This window comes from Lissotriton helveticus, chromosome 5_1 (assembly GCF_964261635.1).
Source record: "Lissotriton helveticus chromosome 5_1, aLisHel1.1, whole genome shotgun sequence".
Taxonomy (NCBI): Eukaryota; Metazoa; Chordata; class Amphibia; order Caudata; family Salamandridae; genus Lissotriton; species Lissotriton helveticus.
This window is the reverse complement of record NC_136065.1, coordinates 1,092,054,661-1,092,074,133: the sequence shown is the minus strand read 5'-3', so window position 1 is coordinate 1,092,074,133 and position 19,473 is coordinate 1,092,054,661. Positions and strand designations below refer to the sequence as shown.

At 42.6% G+C, this 19,473-nt stretch overlaps 1 protein-coding gene across 1 annotated transcript in view; it reads right to left on the bottom strand.

Annotated features, from left to right (window-relative positions):
* The window catches only part of TAF5 (TATA-box binding protein associated factor 5), a 275,231-nt gene that overhangs the window by 216,745 nt on the left and 39,013 nt on the right, over nt 1–19,473 (bottom strand). Inside the window, exon 4 of the mRNA XM_078643693.1 lies at nt 11,753–11,916. Coding sequence (XP_078499819.1) covers nt 11,753–11,916 — 164 coding nt within the window. The remainder of the gene's footprint in view (nt 1–11,752; nt 11,917–19,473) is intronic.

Genomic DNA, 19,473 nt, shown 5'->3' with positions numbered 1-19,473 from the left:
CATGCTTCATCAACTCAGATGAGAATGGCTGGCCGTTGTCAGAATATACGACTCTAGGGAGTCCATAGCGGGGGAAGAACTCACGAACCAACTGCTTGGCAGTGGTCGCGGCGGTGTAATCTGGAACTGGATATGCTTCTGTCCACCTGGACAAAGCGCATACAACTACAAGAACATACTTGAAACCTCGACATCGCTCCATCTGAATATAATCCATCTGGAGGACTTCAAAAGGGTGGTCAGGGGGCTGGAATCCACCTTGTTCCACCGGGACACTTTTACCTGGATTAAACTGACAACATATCATACAGGTACGGACTTTCTGCTTGGCTGCAGCTCGTAAATGCTTGTTGAACCAGATGTTCTGGATACTGTCTAACATAGCTTTTTCTCCTAAATGTGCTGGACTATGTGCGGTATTAATGACTTGAACCATAGAGTCGGGGAGAAACCATGTGGCTCTACCCTTCGTTAACCATCCTTGATCTGTCTGGACCCCTCCTTGTTCGGACCATTTCTTGATTTCTTCGGGAATAGCATGTAACTGGATATCTATGACATCTTGTGTAGGGTCCTTAACTGTCATACATGTAATCGGATCTGGAGTGTGTGTCATGTTAACTGAAATGTCTAGAGTCTGTGCTGCAAGCTTGGCTGTGCGATCTGCTAGATCGTTACCTTGAGAAATGGTGTCAGTAACTTTCGTATGTGCTTTGCACTTCATGATAGCGATAGATGTCGGTAAATGTATGGCTTCTAACAGAGCTTGAATAAGGAGACCATGCTGAATCTTGGTTCCATGAGAAGTCATGAAACCTCTCTCTTGCCAGAGCACTCCGAAGTCGTGTACAACTCCAAATGCGTAACGTGAATCTGTGTAAACATTAACTTTCAAGTTCTTGGCGTGTATGCAGGCTTGTGTCAGAGCAACTAGCTCTGCTGCTTGAGCGGACAGGGTGTCAATACGGTGTGTTTCAATAACTTCAGTGTCAGTAGTCACTGCATACGCGGCGACTAGTTCTCCTGTACTTGTTCTCATACATGAACCATCCACATAAAGTGTCAGGTCGGAGTCTGGTAACGGAATATCTGTCAGATCTTGTCTTGGCTTGGTCATAATGTTAACTACTTCCACGCAGTCATGTGTGGCAGAATTCGAAGTAACTGATGGTAACAGTGTAGCAGGATTCAGGATGTTGCAGCGTCTGATTTCTATGTGTGGCTGGAACAGTGTCAATTCATAACCTGTTAGACGTGCAATTGTCAAGTGCTGAGTTTGTGTTCGGTTTAAAAGAACTTCCACGGAATGTGGAACTTGTACTGTCAAGGTATGTCCTAAGACTATGGAATCACTTTGTCTGATAGCTAGTGCTGTGGCTGCAACTGACTTGAGGCACGCAGGCAGAGCCTGGGCTACAGGATCTAATGTGCTCGAAAAATAAGCACAGGGCTTGTATTGTCCTGCTTGATCTTGTGTGAGAACAGATAATGCTGTACCTTCGCGTTCAGTGACGAAAAGTGTAAAAGGCTTACTGTAGTTCGGTGTAGCTAGAACTGGAGCTTGGCATAGGGCTTTCTTTAACTCATTGAAACTAAGTGTATGTTCAGATGTCCAAGGGAGGACAGTCGATACGGCTGCCTCCTGTGTCGTTAACTGTATCAGTGGCTTGGCTAGAAATGCATACTGAGGAATCCATTGTCTGCAGTAAGAAGTAAGGCCGATAAAAGCACGTACCTCCTTCTGGGTCTTGGGCTGAGGAAGACTCGCTATTAACTGGATACGGTCTGGTGTCAACTGCCTACCCCTCTTGGACAGTAAGTGTCCTAAGTAGACCACTTGCTGGACACAGAATTGAAGCTTCGAAGGGGACACCTTGTGCCCCATCTCGGCTAGGAAATACAAGACTGTAAGGGATGCTCGCTCGCAAGCACGTTCAGAACGGGCTGTGATCAGGAGATCATCGACATACTGGAGCAGGGCAGTGTCAGTTGGCATGTGAATGTTGTCTAGTTGTCTCTTAAGTGCTTGACTGTAAATGCTAGGGCTTTCTGTGAAACCTTGAGGAGCTCGTGTGAACATATAGCTCCTTCCATTTAAACAAAATCCGAAAAGGAACTGGCTGTCTGGATGAATAGGGACACTGAAAAACGCGTTCTTGAGGTCGATTACAGTAAAGAACGTGGCTTCGGAATCAATGGCTGTCAATAGGGAAGAGATATCTGGAACGACTGGGTACTGAGGAATAATACACTTATTAAGTTCTCGTAGGTCAATCACTAATCGATATACTGGGGGTGCATTTGGATCAGTACGTTTCATGACTGGAATGATCGGGGAATTGCATACGTTGGAGTCAGTTTCTACAACCACTCCTTGAGCCATGAGCTCGTCAATAATTTTGGATAAGGCTGCTACAGCCTCAGGTGGCAATCTGTACTGTCTGATTCGTGGTAACACCACACCTGGCTTGAGAGTCACACGATAGGGTGTGATTTGCATATAACCAACATCAGTTGGACCTTGCGCCCATAGATGCTGCGGGACATTAGACAATCTGGGATCAAAATCTCGTAATACATAGTGACCCTTAAAGTCACGTAGGAACAATCGTATTCCCTCTGGGGAACAACATATAACTGCACCTAACTCTTTCAGTGTTTTAATACCTAATAGATTTTCTGGACATGACTTAGTAAGTAACAGATCAGTAGTGCGGGACAATGGACCTACTTCTAGAGTAACTGGCTTTGATATTTCATTTACAATGGGTTTTCCTGAAAATCCAAGGGAAACATTTCTTGAGCCTGAGAGCGGAGCCCCTGGGACTTCGGCGTGACTAATTGTGGTCCTACTTGCCCCTGTATCAATCAAAAACTTTCTGTCTTTCCCTAATACTTGACTGTGAACATAGGGACCTTCTTGATCTACAGGTATCTCGATGAGAGGCAAGCCTACCTCCCTCTCTAGGCTGTTTCATGAATACTGCTGGTACTCTGGATACTCAGACTGTGCATACTGGTACATCTGCTGTGTAACATGCTGTGTTGCAGCGATGGGCTGCGGTGCTGTAACTGTCTGTGGTGCATTCTGTGGCTGAGGAGTCTGTGAAACTTGTTCTTGTCTAGGCGGACGTGGTCTTTCTTTAGTCTTACCAGTAGCTATGTTGTGTTTCAGAACTGCACACTCATTTATAAAATGACCTGGCTGTTTACAATAATTGCAGTTCCCTTTAACGGGAGCTGCAGGATGACTGGCTTGATTCGGACCCCTCTTCTGACTGTCTTGAGGAACAGATTGTGCAACTAGTACTTTCATTTTCGTGTCTTTCATACGTTTTCTCTCGTGTTCTTGTTCTTCCCTGATCCTATTCTGGTGGTATTGGAGCATCTGCAACATCTGGGACGGGGTATTAGCTTGCCAGGTACTTTCGACTTTCAAAACTCGATTTTTAATTTGTGGACTTGAATTCTCGACTAATTTAGTAACAAAAAGGTGAGGGTATGACTCACTACTTGTCTTGAGGCCACTGTTGATGCTAAAACATTTCTCAAATCTGGAATAAAAATCACTAATGTCTTCGTCTTGTTTCTGTTTACAGGCTGAGATTGCATCCCAGTCTTCTTTTCTAGTTGTCAATAATCTGGGTAAAACTTGTATTAATAATTCCGGTAATTCTTTACATTTCGCTCCAAGACCGGTACCTGGTACTCGTGCCTTGTCTTCAGCTTCTAGAACTGCCCAATCGATCTTTTTCTCTCCCACCTCCCATTCTTTTTCCTTGAGCTTTTCATACACCCCTGCGGGCAGAAGAACCTTTAACATTTTAATTATATCTGGATACGTGTATTCTCCCATACGGAGCATGTCTTTTAATTCTCTATGGAACCCTGCTGGATCTTTATCATGACAGGGAATTAATTTCTTCATCTCTAGGAGTTCCATCTTTGTAATCGGAGTGTAAACAAACACTCGTTCTAGTTCGCCACCCGTTCCTCTAACTGGGTGGACTTCTCGTAACGGATTCTGTCTCTCTATGTAAAATGGTTTACTTTCTGGGGGTGAGACATGAACAAAATGCGGGTTCAGAAACGTTCTATATTTGTGACGCTGTTCTAGAATGACACTAATTAAGTCGGTACCTAAACCTTTCCATCTATACTGGAGTAACTCGTTCAGGATATCATGTAACGGACCTGGATCAGAGTGCTGACCCTCATACAATGTAATGAGGTGCTGAATCATATACATACCCGCCAGTCGTTGCTCGGCTGGGGGCATTTTCAGAAACATTTGTGCCACTATTTCATCTGGAAAAGTGGTAGAATCAGTAATCCATCGGACTGCTGCTCGGGCTAGTTCTTGTTCATGCATGGTACTCAACTCACTGTAACCGATTCGTGATTTCAGAATGTGATCGGTAGCTTGAAACACTTGTTCTAGAGAACCTTGTTCTGGTGCTGGATGATGAAAAATAGACTTGTGTTCTAGGCGTAAATGGCGATCTGGAAATCTAGATTTTCCTACATACGCTATTCTGTCGGGATTCTCGTCCTCTACCTCTTCAGTATCAGAGTTACTTTCTTTCTCGCTTACTTGTGCTGCTTTACGCTGTTCGTGTAACTTTATTATTTCTTTACGGATTTTCTTGTACATACTCTCCATAGCACCGACGGTCTTGTGCTTACCCTCGGCTATATTATCACTCCACCTTGTCAGGGTTTTCATTTCAGCCGGATCTTTAGACGGGTAATCTTGTTCTCTTATTAGACAATTGATCAGAAACTTTAATATCATGAGCTGGGTCTCAGCTTTCCTTTGAGACATGGCCTCGCCAATGCTTTCTGGATCATCCCCTGTACGGATGAAGCGATATATTCTGTCTAGATCTTCTTTCATATTCGGTAAGGTGACTAGATACTCGGCCACCTTTCTTACACGGAATGAATATAAAACCATATTATCCTCGCCTGGGACTGGATCATAGCCGCATTCGGCAAGGGATTTTCTTATTTCTGCTACAGTCTGATGTCTGGGCGTACGCTGTGATGCTTGTATATGTAATTCGGCTGTCGTTAAACGCTTGTGTGGCGGCGGGGTTTGAGGAGTACCTCCCCCTGCGGCCCCTAAACTAGAGTCGTCTACTGAGGCTCTTCGTCCTGGCAGAGTGGGAAATGGAAATGTAGGCTGGACTTGTATGGCGGGCTGGACCGGGGGTACCGTAACAGGTACTCCGGTGTCTGGAGGAGCGGGAAGTGCCTGATTTACAGGGACTGGCGGAGCGCGAACAGGATTTGCATATTCTGGGACTGTGTCGTCCAAATAGGACGAAATAAAAATATCAGCTGCGGTCTGTTTGTGACGTAGCTTGGTCGGAACTAATGGTGGCGGGAAATTACTAGATGCCTCTGGGGTCGCTTTTGGCAAGCCCTCGGCAAGAAGAGGATACATACCCTTAATAAGGGCATGCCTCTGTCTGTCTGACTGTTCGGCTTTGACTTGTTCACCTATCTCGATTAGTTCTTTTTCTTGTGCTCGTTCTAAGGATTCTCTACTTAATTCTAACTTTCTGATTTCTTTTTCAGTTCTTTTATGAGCTTCTTTGCGCCATAACTCGATGGCATCTTTCTGTGACTGTCTGGCTTTCTTTTTCCATAATGCCTCTTCTACTCGCATGATGCACTCGGCATCCCATGTACCCGATACGGGCCATCTATACTTTTCTTCCAACTGTTTGGTGTACTCTACCCATAAATCTAGATATAGTATGGCACTTATGCCATGCTTCTGATACATAAAATGACCTGGACTGTCCCTAGGCGGAACCGGAACTGCTGCTTCCAGCAGACCCTTTCTGGTTTTTAACTGACGTAACTTAGAAAACAAAGGCATGACTGGACTATAATCTAGACACAATACAATACACAATGAACACGATACTTATCCCCCATTCATACCACGACATTAAAATACATGAAGAACATTTAAAAATAACAGTTCGAACAGAATACTACCTGGAATACGGAACACAGAATACATGAATTTCCTCGAGAACAGAACTGACTGGAACAGAAACTAGGTGCACTGCTGAAACAGTACGAAACTTACCGGTCTCATAAAGAGACACGTCAGGACCCGCATCCACCGAAGTGGACACTTCGTTTGTGGGTCTGTGTACCACCAACCCACGGACCAGAGTCAATTAAATTGACCCTGTCTAGATACTACCCCAGTAATGGTACTCACCGGGCAGCAAGAACGGAAAGCCTCAGACTGGACTGGACCGCTTCGACGACGGACGACGAACTTCGGACTTCAGTTACGGGTGGACCTCCGGATACCTCGGACCTTGGACTCTCGGCTTGGGCTCTGGTCGGGACTCGCCGCGTTCCTCCACCGTCTCGTCTGGATGCTGGACCGCCTCCTCCGTCTCCTCCGTGGGCCTGAGGGATACTTGAAGCAGAAATATCTGCCGGTGCGCAGAAGAGTTCCGTCACGACTGCAGAGGGTCAGGGGGTCGGCGTGGCTTCACCGACGCGTGGGGAAAGGGCAAGTCCCTGTTCGGGCGCCATTATGTGGTAAATAAATAAATAATACCCTATTTTTTAATGCATAAATGAATAACAGATAGCTCAATAAATAAGAGTCAAGATTCGAGGTAGTAGGAGTTTGCAGGTTTATTACAGCATAAAGGACAGGAACAGGATGGTAAGGCCCAGCAGCGCTGCCGGGGTCAGGATCGGGACAAGGGGAACAATTTTTTAATAACAGTGCATGAGCATATATACATAACGCAAACACATAGCATTACATTGCAATAGGCGTAGCAGTGGGTGGAGCAAAAGGCGTGACGCGTAGCAGTCGCGAAAGATAAGGGTGAAAAGAGGTGTAACAGGGCGTATACATAGACATGTGATGCAAACGTAACAGAATATGTCATGAATGGGGCGGAAACCATGGAGGGGGCTACCTGAGGAGCCCGGACCTCTAACCTGATGGTGCGCGCAAACTGGCAATGACGTGTTACTAGGAGAAGCTGGGGGCTATGAACTCTGTGCTAGGAGCAGAGACTGAAGTCTGGAGAGTCAGGACGACATGTACCTAAACAGTATCTAGTATCTGATGTTTAGAGAACATGTTGATATAAACTAGAAGTCAGGAGGGGAAAGGCTAACTTGATTCTAAGACTGGACCATGCATTATTCTACATGTAGTGCGTGATGAAGAATATTAAATGACCATTAAATGCAGTATTTCTCTAACGTGGAGACGTGAAGGCTAGACAATGACGGAAACTATCGATGCGATTCAGTAGCTTTAGGAATGCAGAGAAGGAGGACTGAACTGATAACTGGAATCATAACATATTCTTGGCAGACTCAGAGACAGAGCCAGGGTGAGCCGGGCACTGCGAGGCAGGAAGTAAGTGAAGGGTCGAGGATACAGGTGGGGGCTGTATCGCTCCTCAGCGAGGCTTCAGGAGACAGGAGCTGAATCTTGTGTCCAGGCCCTTTTGAGGCCTAGAAACGGGGACTTTTCAATAGAATAACGTGCACACTGAGAAACGTGGCAACGTAGCTTTACATAGGCCTGATATTCGTAGTATTCACGAGAACTGGAAACTGGCATACTAGAGGTGAACACAACTGTAATTGCGTCATTAATCGAACATAGGGAATGCATATGCATATTTAATCATGCACACATAACATATGATGGATGACACGTAGGGACACAGAACATGGCAAAATGTACTTTTCCACAGCCTCCTCATCCTTCTTGATCTCTCTTCCGCATTCGACACAGTGAAACATGAGAGCTTACTCGAACTCCTAAAATCAAGAATGGGCCTATCTGGGACTGTGCTTCGTTGGTTCACTTCCTTTCTTCACAACAGGTCTCAAAAATTCGAGAGCAAAAACCTAATGTCTTCCCCAGTACTGGTATCGTTAGGCGTCCCTCAAGGATCCTGCTTATCCCCTACTTTGTTCAACCTAGTTATGGAACCGCTCACCACTCTGTTACAAGCATCCAATGTACACTTTCACATGTACGCCGATGACACTCAAATATACCTCAAGTTACAATCCCCCAAAGACATCCTGAGTCTGAATTCAACGATCAGAAGCACCCAATCCTGGTTGGCTGACAACCACCTCAAACTCAATGCTATGAAGACTGAGTTCCTCCTAATCTCACCTCCCACGAAAATATCTTCCGCACAAACATGGCTTAAGCACCTAACAGCACTCAATGTCCAACCGACCATCGTGGACTCAGCTAAATCCCTAGGCATAACACTAGACACAAACCTCAGCATGCAGCAGCATATCAGCAAGGCTACTAAGGGGGCGAACTTCCAAATAAACACCTTGAGAAAACTGAAACCCTTCCTCCCAGCAAAAGACTTCCAAACAGCAGTACAAGCTCTAGTCATCCCTCGCATAGACTATGGCAGCGTGGCCCTCTGCGGCCTCCCCCTAACGACAACTGCACCCCTAAGAGCGTCACTAAATGCGGCAGCAAGACTCCTCACTGGATCAAAAAAGCATTCGCATATCTCTCCTGACTTCAAAGCCTTGAACTGGCTGCCTCTGGAAGCCAGAATTCAGCTGAAAATTGCCTGCATGACGCACAAGGCTATACACTTGAAATCACCCAGCTACCTCACTCATAAGTTGACAATCTCTGGTGGGTCCAGAACTACCAGGAGCACGAACAATCTTCTGCTGAAACCGCGAAGATTCCGGAAGGAAAAAACCTACAAACGCTCCTTCTCTTATTTGGCGCCCAGGATCTGGAACGCACTTCCTCCTGAAACAAGGCTCATCTCTTCCTCCCTTCTTTTTAAGAAAGAAGTCAAAAGTATCCTTATGGCTAAATACACTTGAACAATTTCGCCTGATTTACATTAAGAACAGTATTACCAGTATTGTGTTATGATATTGCCTATATATTCCTATGCACGTGTGCTTGGACGTATTTTAGTCCTTTATTTTTACAGCGTTTTGATGGCCGTCGCTCCAACTATGCACTGCTACCTCATACCTGTACTATACATACTATTTTGTATAATAATATTACTCTGTATTATTTACAGCGTGTGGATGGTCTACGCTCCAATTTTGCCTGCTACCTCGTACCTGTACTAAACGTTATATGGGTACTATGTTATATACTATATTGGTGCTATGTACATGAACTTGTTGATGACCTACGCTCCAACTATGCCTGCTACCTCATACCTGTACTATACGTTATATTGGTACTATGTTATATACTATATTGGTGCTATGTACATGATCATGTTGATCTACCTCCCTACTATGCCCCCTTGTTCCCCTACCCTCCACCTGCCTTTGTAAAGCGCTCTGTTATCTGCAAAGATCTTGTTCGCGCTATATAAAACTCTCAAAATAAATAAAATAAATAAAATGTGAAAAACTTAAAATGCAAGAATAAACATACGTTTTAGGCAAAAGTTCTTCAACACCCTCTAAAGTCCCTCACACATTTCAGGCTTTCTTGCTTGTGATAGACTTTTCATTTTACATGCAGGATATATTTTAAGAATGCTTCCAAAATGCCGCAGCATCCTTCAGAATTCTACTTTGAACATATGACTGGCTGGCTATGCTTTACACTGCATATATTCATTTTGATACTGTAAAAAAATACTGCTGAATACAGATGTAGTCTAGATTAGTCCGTGTTTGTGTCCTCATGCCTCACTAAAATTCTTTAAATCAAGCAGAATACGCCCCCTCAGCCCCCAACAACCATATATTCCCTTCACCTTTCATTAAAGAGTACATTTACGTCAAAGTGCACATTTTCATTCCTTAAGTTACTCTAGTTATTTCAATTTAAATCGCAACTGATATTCCCCTCAACACAACATATATAGTCCATGCCTTATGTTTCTTAGGTTTGGCACGTGAAGACAAAATGACAACAGTACAAGAACAATTCAAGAATTTATACAACAAAGTTTTTTCAGGGCAACTTAAATAGGACTCCACAAAAAATGAAACGACAAAATCAGTAAAACGTTCACAATAAGAACTTTTACGTTACTAGATTAATTTAAGTAATACAAATGTGCACTCTGACTCAAACCACTGTGTACTCTTAAATGAAAGGATGAATGAAGTCTGTGGTTGCTGGGTTTCCCTTATTCTGCCTGATTTAGAATGGTCCCTCATCCACAAACCCTTAAAATGGGTCAAAAATCATTGAGTAACCGGTCACTAAAATTCTTTAGCATGCTTCATTTAGCCTTTTAGAAAATAGGTTTGTTGCCATGGGAGTGGAGGTCAGGAGGCACTGATGAAATTAGATTATGCAGCGAGGAAGTGTGCTGCATGATAAAGTTTCACTATCGCTGATCTACAGCCTTGGCTTGGGGCAGTTTTCTTAGCCTCTGGTGTTGGCATCAGGAGTAAGGACCAGAGAACCAAAAACCTTCTTCTGGTGGAATGACTGTGGGAAGGATCCACAAGAATCCTGCCAAAATTCACGCCAATGCAACCAGAAGATGTCAGACCAGAAGCCAAGGTAAAACGATCAGTGTTGGAAGAAATTAGGGAGAGATCTGTTCCTGCGGGTGGTCCTCAGGGGTCAGATAGAGCCCACTGGGGTTTGAGTTAAGGTAGGACATCATGAAGGTAAGATGGCTGAAACAGTTGTGTGCACAAGGGAGTGGGGATAGTCCAGACAAAATATCCAGAATAGACAGAGTTCTGAGAAGACACATCAGAAGTACAGGCAGATGGTGGTGGCCCTAAAGCTGGGAATGTATTGGAAAGTCTGCTGCAGCGTCCTACCCACGTAATGCTTGAAGCACCAGGAGTATGGTGGAGTCAAGCTCAGATCGGAGGGTCTTGCCCAACAAGGCTATGACTAGTGGCTGACATGAAAGGCAAACTCAACTAGAGCTGGGGCTTCAACTTCTGATTCAGCATGTTAAGTTCAAAAGCAATACATTCTAATGGTTTGGGATCTTAATTGCATGCACCTTCACTATATCACAGCTCTGCTCTAGAAATGAAAAAATAAACATGGCTGCTGCTAATGTTTTCAAAGAGGAAAACGATCAACTCACTCTAAAAGGATTTAGTACTTGTCATTTACCACACACCTGCGTGAACAACAATATTAACCAACAGAGTTAAAGATTTTACAATGAATATCTAAACCAATAATGATTCAGCAGATGGATGGGCTGCAATGGCTCATGGAAGGTTAGGGAACAGGAACAAGAAATTCAATCTATACAAAATAGCATCAGTCAAAAGCAAATTGTTCTTTATATTGTTGTTTGGTGCTCCGAACAACTTGAATAGTGATGGTTCCTCAAGTCTGGGGCACGTTTAATATGTTTTTCTCTAAGCTACAAGAACATTTTGTTTAAGCCAACACACAAAACCTGTAATCAACTTTAGACTTTGCATTAATTACAATTTTCCCTTTCTCAATTTTCAAATCAATGTGGACAGAGGTCAGGAAGCTTATAGGTGCTGTTGGTACACATTTTGCTAAAGAAGTATCCAATAAGTCCTCAGAATCCAAACTTTTAATGTAAAACTATCAAGACTGTTAATCTTAACAAGTTATCAAGACCAGTATGCTTATTTTGCAATGCAGAAAAATAGAGCAATAGGCAAAGTTTTGCCATCAAACAAATGACATTTGAAAAGTGGGGCATAGGAGATACACCATGGGTTTCATCCAACTAAAGCTATTGACGCTCACCTTGTTTGAAGAGGAGCATTAGGGTCTTGCTTCTTGCTTTTTGATCCCAAACTATCTTTTTTTGGCTTTTTCTTCTTCGGTTTACCTTCTTCATTCTCGCCTTCTTCATCTTCATCATCCAGCGGCACCTCAATCTCTGGCTCTTTCAATAACCCAAAGAAAACCTACAAGTTAAAACGACAAGAATTCACCACATTGGATAAAAAAATGCCTTTATTTAATAAACTGTATGGTCCACCCTCCAATTCCATGCACAAAATATAAATGACAGTCTTGATTACTGAGAGACAATTTATTACCTATCTTGGTCATGTAACTGAAATGAGTAAAAAAGAATGAAAAAAAGAATGAAAAAAAGAATGTAAAAATTTTTTTTAGATAGAGCGGACTCGGGTAGTTTTGAATAATAGGCTTTATTATTACTGATGTAATGGTACTTGATTTATCAACATCAGAAGGATGAAAGCCAAGGCAGGTTTCTGCCAGGATTCGAACTTGCAAGCTCGAAAAATAAGATGTAGTAGTACATACTGAACTTGCAAGCAGATGTGTTTAGAATCCCAGATTGAACATGGAGTTATAATTGTACATAGTTAATTTCCTGGAGGAACCTCGGGGGTGGTGGTGGTGTGGGAACAGGTCAGAAAGGGAAATTGGATGTGCTTTTTACTATTTGGTTTTTCCATTTGATATATCCGAAACTGCTTACTGTTCCTCATCTTGATCCTTGAAATCATGAAGTAAAACTGCCATGGCAAATACAGCAATTATGACTATTTGGCCGGCCTGAGACGGCCGGCCAAATAGTCATATCCAGTGAGGGGAGTGCACCTACCACTCCCCTCATCAGTGTGCGTTGCACATTGAAACTATTAACAAAACACACACACACAAAAAAAAAAAACACTTTTGGAATTGAAAATATGTTTGTTTAGTCACCGTGTCCTACGTTCCTCCTGTGCTATCTTGAGGTCTTTGTGACATTTGCAAACACTTGATCTTCGCTGTGGGCATTTTAACCTGACACCAGAACCATGCAATATTGGACTAGGGGACGATACTACCCAGTAAGTATTCTCCCTAACCCCCTGCAGGTTCCATATGTCTGGGTATGGACGTATAAAAACAAGGTATGTTTAGATAACTGGATCAACCAACTAACCAAGTACGGGCTTGGTTTACCAAGACTAAAAGGCATACGCCTTTTATTATTCCCAGTGTTTGTTTACATTTAGAAATGTGGGGAGACTAAGTATATGAAGTGTCTTTTCAGGCTGGACGCATGCTTTACAAAGCAATTAAAAATGCAAGTTTTTCAGACCACGATTTGCATTTGTAGTTTGTTGACACTACCTTAAGTGGGAAGATATTTACAGGCCAGTGATTTTAACAAGCACCAGTAGTAACTCTTCGACCCGGTAGTGTGACTCCCTACACCGGATCTTCTTAAACCGCGCGAACTGAGAGCCGATGCGAGGAGAGAAATTATTATGAATCACCTCGTCGCCCAGGGCTCAGTCTACAGAGAAGGATGACAGACTTTCTCCTGCATACTTTTATTTGAGCTATTTAACACAAACAAGCGCCAACCAGCACTTTGATTAAATACATCACTGATTTAACACACAATCCTATCAAGCCAGCTTCAATAATAAGCAGCCCACCTCGCTTTCCTTCTTTCATTTAGTTGCTTCCCGGTGAAATGGATCCAAAAAAGTACAAGCCAGCGAGTGGAGGACGCGCGCCACAGTGAACCATGTGGTTTCAATAATCGCGCCCGTGTCTGGGCACGTTAATTGAAACCACATGACGGCCGGTGCGCGTAATAGACAATAGGCCATGGGCGGAGCAATGTGCTTGCCTTAGGCCAATTGCATGCTGTCTTTTATAAAAAAAGATGCACGCAGAGGCCAATAGCGTGGCCCACTAGGAAAAGCACGAGCGTGTGCGATTCCTAGGGTCATTTTCAAACCCCCTACAAAAAGTCTCGCGCTGCGGAAGAAGTGCTGTGCACTGCAAGGCAAGGTGTGATACCTGAAAAGATGGTTTATCATCGTTTTATGTTTTTTGCGGGGGCGACACTCTTCCGCCATAGTGGAGGAGCCGCTGCTGCATATCTTATGTTCTTTCTTGAAAATCCAATTAAATTGAGGTCAGCTTTCTCTCTAAAACAGTACCCAACCAAAATTATGCGCTTTCTTCCCCATATAAGTAACTATCTTACAACAGTCCAAAAATGGTTTGACTACCTTCAATAAGAGAACCAAATCAGCAACATACCAACTACTTCTTCTAAGGAAACTCAAATCCTGTAGTAGATTTCAGGACTGTTGTTCAATCCCTTATACTTTCATGCATGGATAAAGCAATGCTCACCTGACCAGACTACTTAAAATAACAACTGCACCTCTCAAAGGATCTACATGCAGCAACCCAACCCATACCCAATGCAGAAAATTCAGACCATATCACCCCTATCCTTAAGTAATTACACTAGTTGCTTCTAGATGCCCATATTACCTTCAAAATTGCCTCATTTCCCACAAGGTCATTAAACCTAGCCTACTTTCTTGCCTCAAAAAACTCACCGTAAGTGGCAGCAAAAGATCAACAAGAGAAAAAAAACAAGCTCCTTCTCAAAATAACTGAATTAAGGTCAAGGTGCAAGGTCTTCAGACTTTGGAACTCCATCTTGGATGTCCTCAGAATGAAGTCACATCTCTCTTTAGGTTAGACATCAAGACTCTCTTCAAAATACATTTACGGGGCTAATCTTCCATTCCTACATAATCCTCCACGCTCCACTATGGTTTAATCCTTTGTTCCCCATGCCTAATCCCTAGCTAACCTCTTCATGTGATTTGTATCTTCAACATGTTCTCTGTAATTTGCTCTGCTTGCCTGGCAGCTAGGTCTGCGCTAGCTCTAAATCCCATGTTTCCCCTCATGGAGTACCATAGGGCTCTATTCTCAGCCCATTACTCTTTAACATTTAGATCAGTCCTCTGGCGACATTAGCGGAAGAGGCTGGTCTAACCATATATTCATACACGGATGACACCCAGCTTATCTTTTCCCTATCGTCCAAGGACACTTCCAAGGTGTCCTCTCGCCAAACAGGTCTACAAGAGATAGCTGGATGGATGCACACTAATAAGCTGAAACTTAATGGAGGTAAAACAGAACTTCTGATCCTTGGTGGAAACAAAGATCTCGCCCCCCCAATCATTGGCCTCCTCAAGTGGGTGACCTCTCCCCAACCATCACAATCTGTCAGTAGCCTCGGCATAAATATAGATGATCAACTATCTATGCATCAGCAAGCGGTCAAGGTCGCCTCAATCTGCTTTTTAATTCTGAATAGCTCAAAAAAAGTCTTTGGATGCTCCCACCTTCGACACAAAAAACTGTGGTCCAAGCCCTGATTGTGTCCAGACTGGACTACAGCAACGTTCTGTATTTAGGCGATAACAAGTAGGTGCTCCGGAAGCTGTAAGTGGTCCAAAACTCTGCGGCCAGACTTCTTTGCCAGTTACCTCGATGGACCTCCATTTCAGGTCCTCTCCGCGACCTCCACTGGCTCAGGATAGAAAATCGGTCCAAATGTAAAGCCCCTTGCTACATGCACAAGATTAATGCCGGTACTGCACCTCTTTACCTTAGGACCTTAGTTCAGCCTTATATCCCAACACGCCTTCTTAGATCTTCCAATCAGGCTAAGTTTCAAGTTCCTAGGATCAAACTTGCATGCATGGGCGGACGGTCCTTTGCTTACTTGGCCCCGTCTCTATGGAACTCCCTCCCATCTCCACTTCGCTACAAACATAATTACCTCAATTTCCGAAAAGGCCTCAAAACGTGGTTATTCAACCTCCATTTCTCCAGCACCGGTCCGTAGATGCCGGGAAACCTCCGGGTAGCTGTTGCACCATATACATTTAATGACGACAACAACAACAACAATAATAATAACAAAATTAATTAACCCCTTTGCCGCGGCCACGTGGCACTTCCGCAAAATGGGTGGGGCCGCGTTGGCCGCTGGCCGACAGCAGCACGCAAGGGGTTAAGTTGACTTTTTTCAAAGTCCTTCACAAACTGCATTATGCAATGGTTAAAATGTATGCTGCTTCCTCTCCCTAGAAGACTGGAATAAATGTTGTGCTGTCAAAAGAGCCTCAGTCACCTTGCATTTCTTTCTTTTGATATAGTGCAAAAGCGAATAGGTACAGATGAATGGCAACTTTTTGGTTTGGGAAAGTAACCAGTTTTATTGTTGCCATAACCACTGAACGTTCTGCCACACAACTTTCCGGCTGATATCTACGATATGAATACAAACTATTTATTCATCAAATCTATAACAATATTAAAATGATTATTGTAAAGCACTGCTTAGTGCTTTTGTTTTGCTCGCAGGCACGGGAACGGTACGCGTTTATTTTCTGGAATTTCAGATCCCGGTTGAGGGTCAACGCGATGAAATACATGCGCCCCTCAAGATCTTTCACTGCAGGTTTGACTCACTATATTGAAGCTCTCACCACCCGTGCAACCATTACTTTATTGTAACTTTTGTGAAATAATACATCACCTCTCTGGACCATATCGAGTGCATTAGTCTCTGACCCAATTGGGGGCTCTGGGTGATGTACGTTCATCTTTGAATACACTGCTGCTCACACGCGGCGAATACTCTGAGCCGGAGTTGCAGAACTAGAAAGCCGCTAACCTACTGTTCGCTGGCACCATCAGGAAGGGAACCAGTTACTCACTCATTCAGGACTACTTTGTCAATGGCTGCTCGATCTCCTTTGATGTTTGATTTAAACAAGAATTATGGTATCACGGTACTGCTCTAAAGACTTGACCTCCAAATAGACCGACTGGTACTATTTTGCCCTGAGGAAGCTCGAGAGTGATACACGTTGGCTGATATCGTTCTTTGAATGTTTTTAAAAGACGGAACAATTGTTTTCTAATAAAGAAGTGACTTTCCAATACTACTTTGACTCTCTGGACTTTGTAAAACGTGCACCCCCAACGTTATTCATTATCCACCTTGTTGAATTGTATAAGGCTATACTACCATTTCTGTCTTTATTTGCTTTGTGGGACTTTCACCGCTCCTCCTTTATTTATTTTTTAATTGCAAAAAATACAAATATTACGTACATAGGTAATTTTCACTCAAAAGCAGCATTAACCATCTCAAAACATGTTAAAGCTTAAAGAGCGTGTGGAATACATTTAACACACAGTGAGCAAATGATTACCTTTGAACACAAAACTGGGAAATGATCAGCACACTGCTAAAAAGAGTATAGAGTTTCAATGAGGTTCAATGAAAGCCAGTGCAAAGTATAGATTAAGAAAGCAACTTGTAATTCTATAGACAAATGGCAGAAACTAGTCAGTTGTTTTGTTTTGGTAATGAAGCTGTTTCGGAGTTCTTAGTAAAATGACATAAAATAATCAATGGTTCTGGATTGCTGTATCATCTTTAAATGCAAAAACGAACACTGTCATAATGTAACTCACTTTGTCTTCCATTTTTGTTTTAAATGAATTTCTTTTCAGAGGTTGAAAAATGTACGATTTTGAAAGACTAAGGAGAACAGCAAATCTAATAAAGGTTATTAAATATACTATAATTAAGGCTCCCTGTTTTCTGTCTTTACTGATTTTTACAGATAAATACAGACAGAAAAACATTTATTTTCTTGTCTGTATTTATTTTTAAATGTGGATAAAAATGGAAATTAGGTGCTTTGAGTGATTCTAAATCCACTTTATGATGACGGCCAGCTCAATAACTGTGTGGATTGAGAGGTGAGGGGGTTAACAAAAAAGGAATTTTAGTAAACAGGCTTGAACAGCAGTAGGCATGCACAATGCCGATACTGAAATGTGCATATTTTCTTATAAGTACATTGATTTATCTTCTGCGGATGTTCAGATCATTGAAACCTGGCAGGCATTCAAGCATGACTTCATAATTATTGGTTAAATAAATGTGGAAATATACAAGTTTCAGGTTTATTGGTTTCACAAAACCCAAAATAAATATGGATAAATACAGATAAAGTTGACAAAAATAAATGTGGATAAATAAAGACGAAAATGTCAAATAAATACCATAAAACCGGGAGCTCTAACTATAATGTTATGCTTACAGACTCGGTTAAACGTCTTGCTTTTCTCTAAACAAGCGTAATGTGGTGCCAGAAGTATAGGAAAAGGAAGCAAAAAAATAGGCTCCAATTGAGGCTTCATTCAAAATCAGAAACTTTGGAGCTTAGATCTCTCCATCCCAAAATCCCCTTGTGCTTGTACATCTGTCACAATGCACTATAGGGACTAAAATAACGGTCATTTCCTAAAACAAATTTGTATTGGCCTCTTGGTTGTGAAGCTGCACTACATGGATCAGTGAAGGAGTTAAGACATTCTACCTAAAATGCTTCAGAATTTACTTAAGATCGGTCTCTCAGTTTTTGCAGACTTCATATACAACTGTAAGAAACAAATGAACTGTAAGATCAGACCCCCAGTATTTTATTTACATCAGTCCTACCCAGTTTTACAATAAGAAAGGAGGTCAAACAACCTTATTTTGTCTAAAACAGCTCAGTGCGGATTACATGCTGGTTTTGTTAACTGCAATTTCTCAATATAAGCAATTCTCTTTGTTGCAGAGTACGCCCATAAATTGCTTGTGTGGAGCTATGTTGATAACATTTGTAAAACAAATGCTATCAATACCATTACCATTATAAGCAATTAAGGTAAAGCACGGACGGTCATATCAACAACTAGGAAAGGGTTTCCTATTGAATGCTAGAATAAATCAGTTTAATAAAGGGGAGCAGAAAAGGCTTTTGGCAACACTTGAACAGGTCTATATTCTCCGTGGTGATTAAACATTGCTAGCTATGAAGGGGGCAAGGGTTAAATGGGTACTTGCATACACCACGTCTAGAGGGTCAATGGAGGTTTGTGATGAAGGATAAGGGGTGCATGAATAAGCAAATACAGCAGAGACACTAGTGAATCTAGACATACCAAAGACAGCCCACTACATGTACCCTAAATCCCCGTCAACGCTGATTGCATTAAGAGCAGACACTGAGCTCTGCAGCACAGCATGACTGGAGTTTGAGCATAAAGGACTATGGACAAGAGGTATTGCAAGAGAGGAGTCACTGTAACTTAATAGAAGCATACATGGCAGAGTTTATCTATGTGGTAATGTAAGTTGAGACAATTGAAGAACCATCATAGGCATACACATAGGCTCTGAGCTTACTGAAGGAGGTACGCTCATAAATGATACTGTTCAAACAGTGGGAGAACAGACAAAATGTGATCATCCAAAGCAGCATCCAGCAAGAACCCCAGGTGGATAAAACATTGAAATGAGGAGTTTCCACACGATCAAAATAAAAACATAGCATTGCCCGGATGTCTAGACGCAGGAGTCAGACAAATTATTTCTGCCCAGAGAGTATAGTTGAAACTTGAGGCATAGGATCGCAAAGCTCAATATAAACAGGGGCTGTCTGGAGTACTTTGAATTGCTTATTGACCTGATGTAGTATGCTGTAGGACATCATATACATATATTTGAGCACGTATACTACTCTCCTGTGTATTAAGCAATAAAAAACCTGCTACAAAAGAATACTATTTGTTAGAAGATAACAGCAAAGGCATAAAGG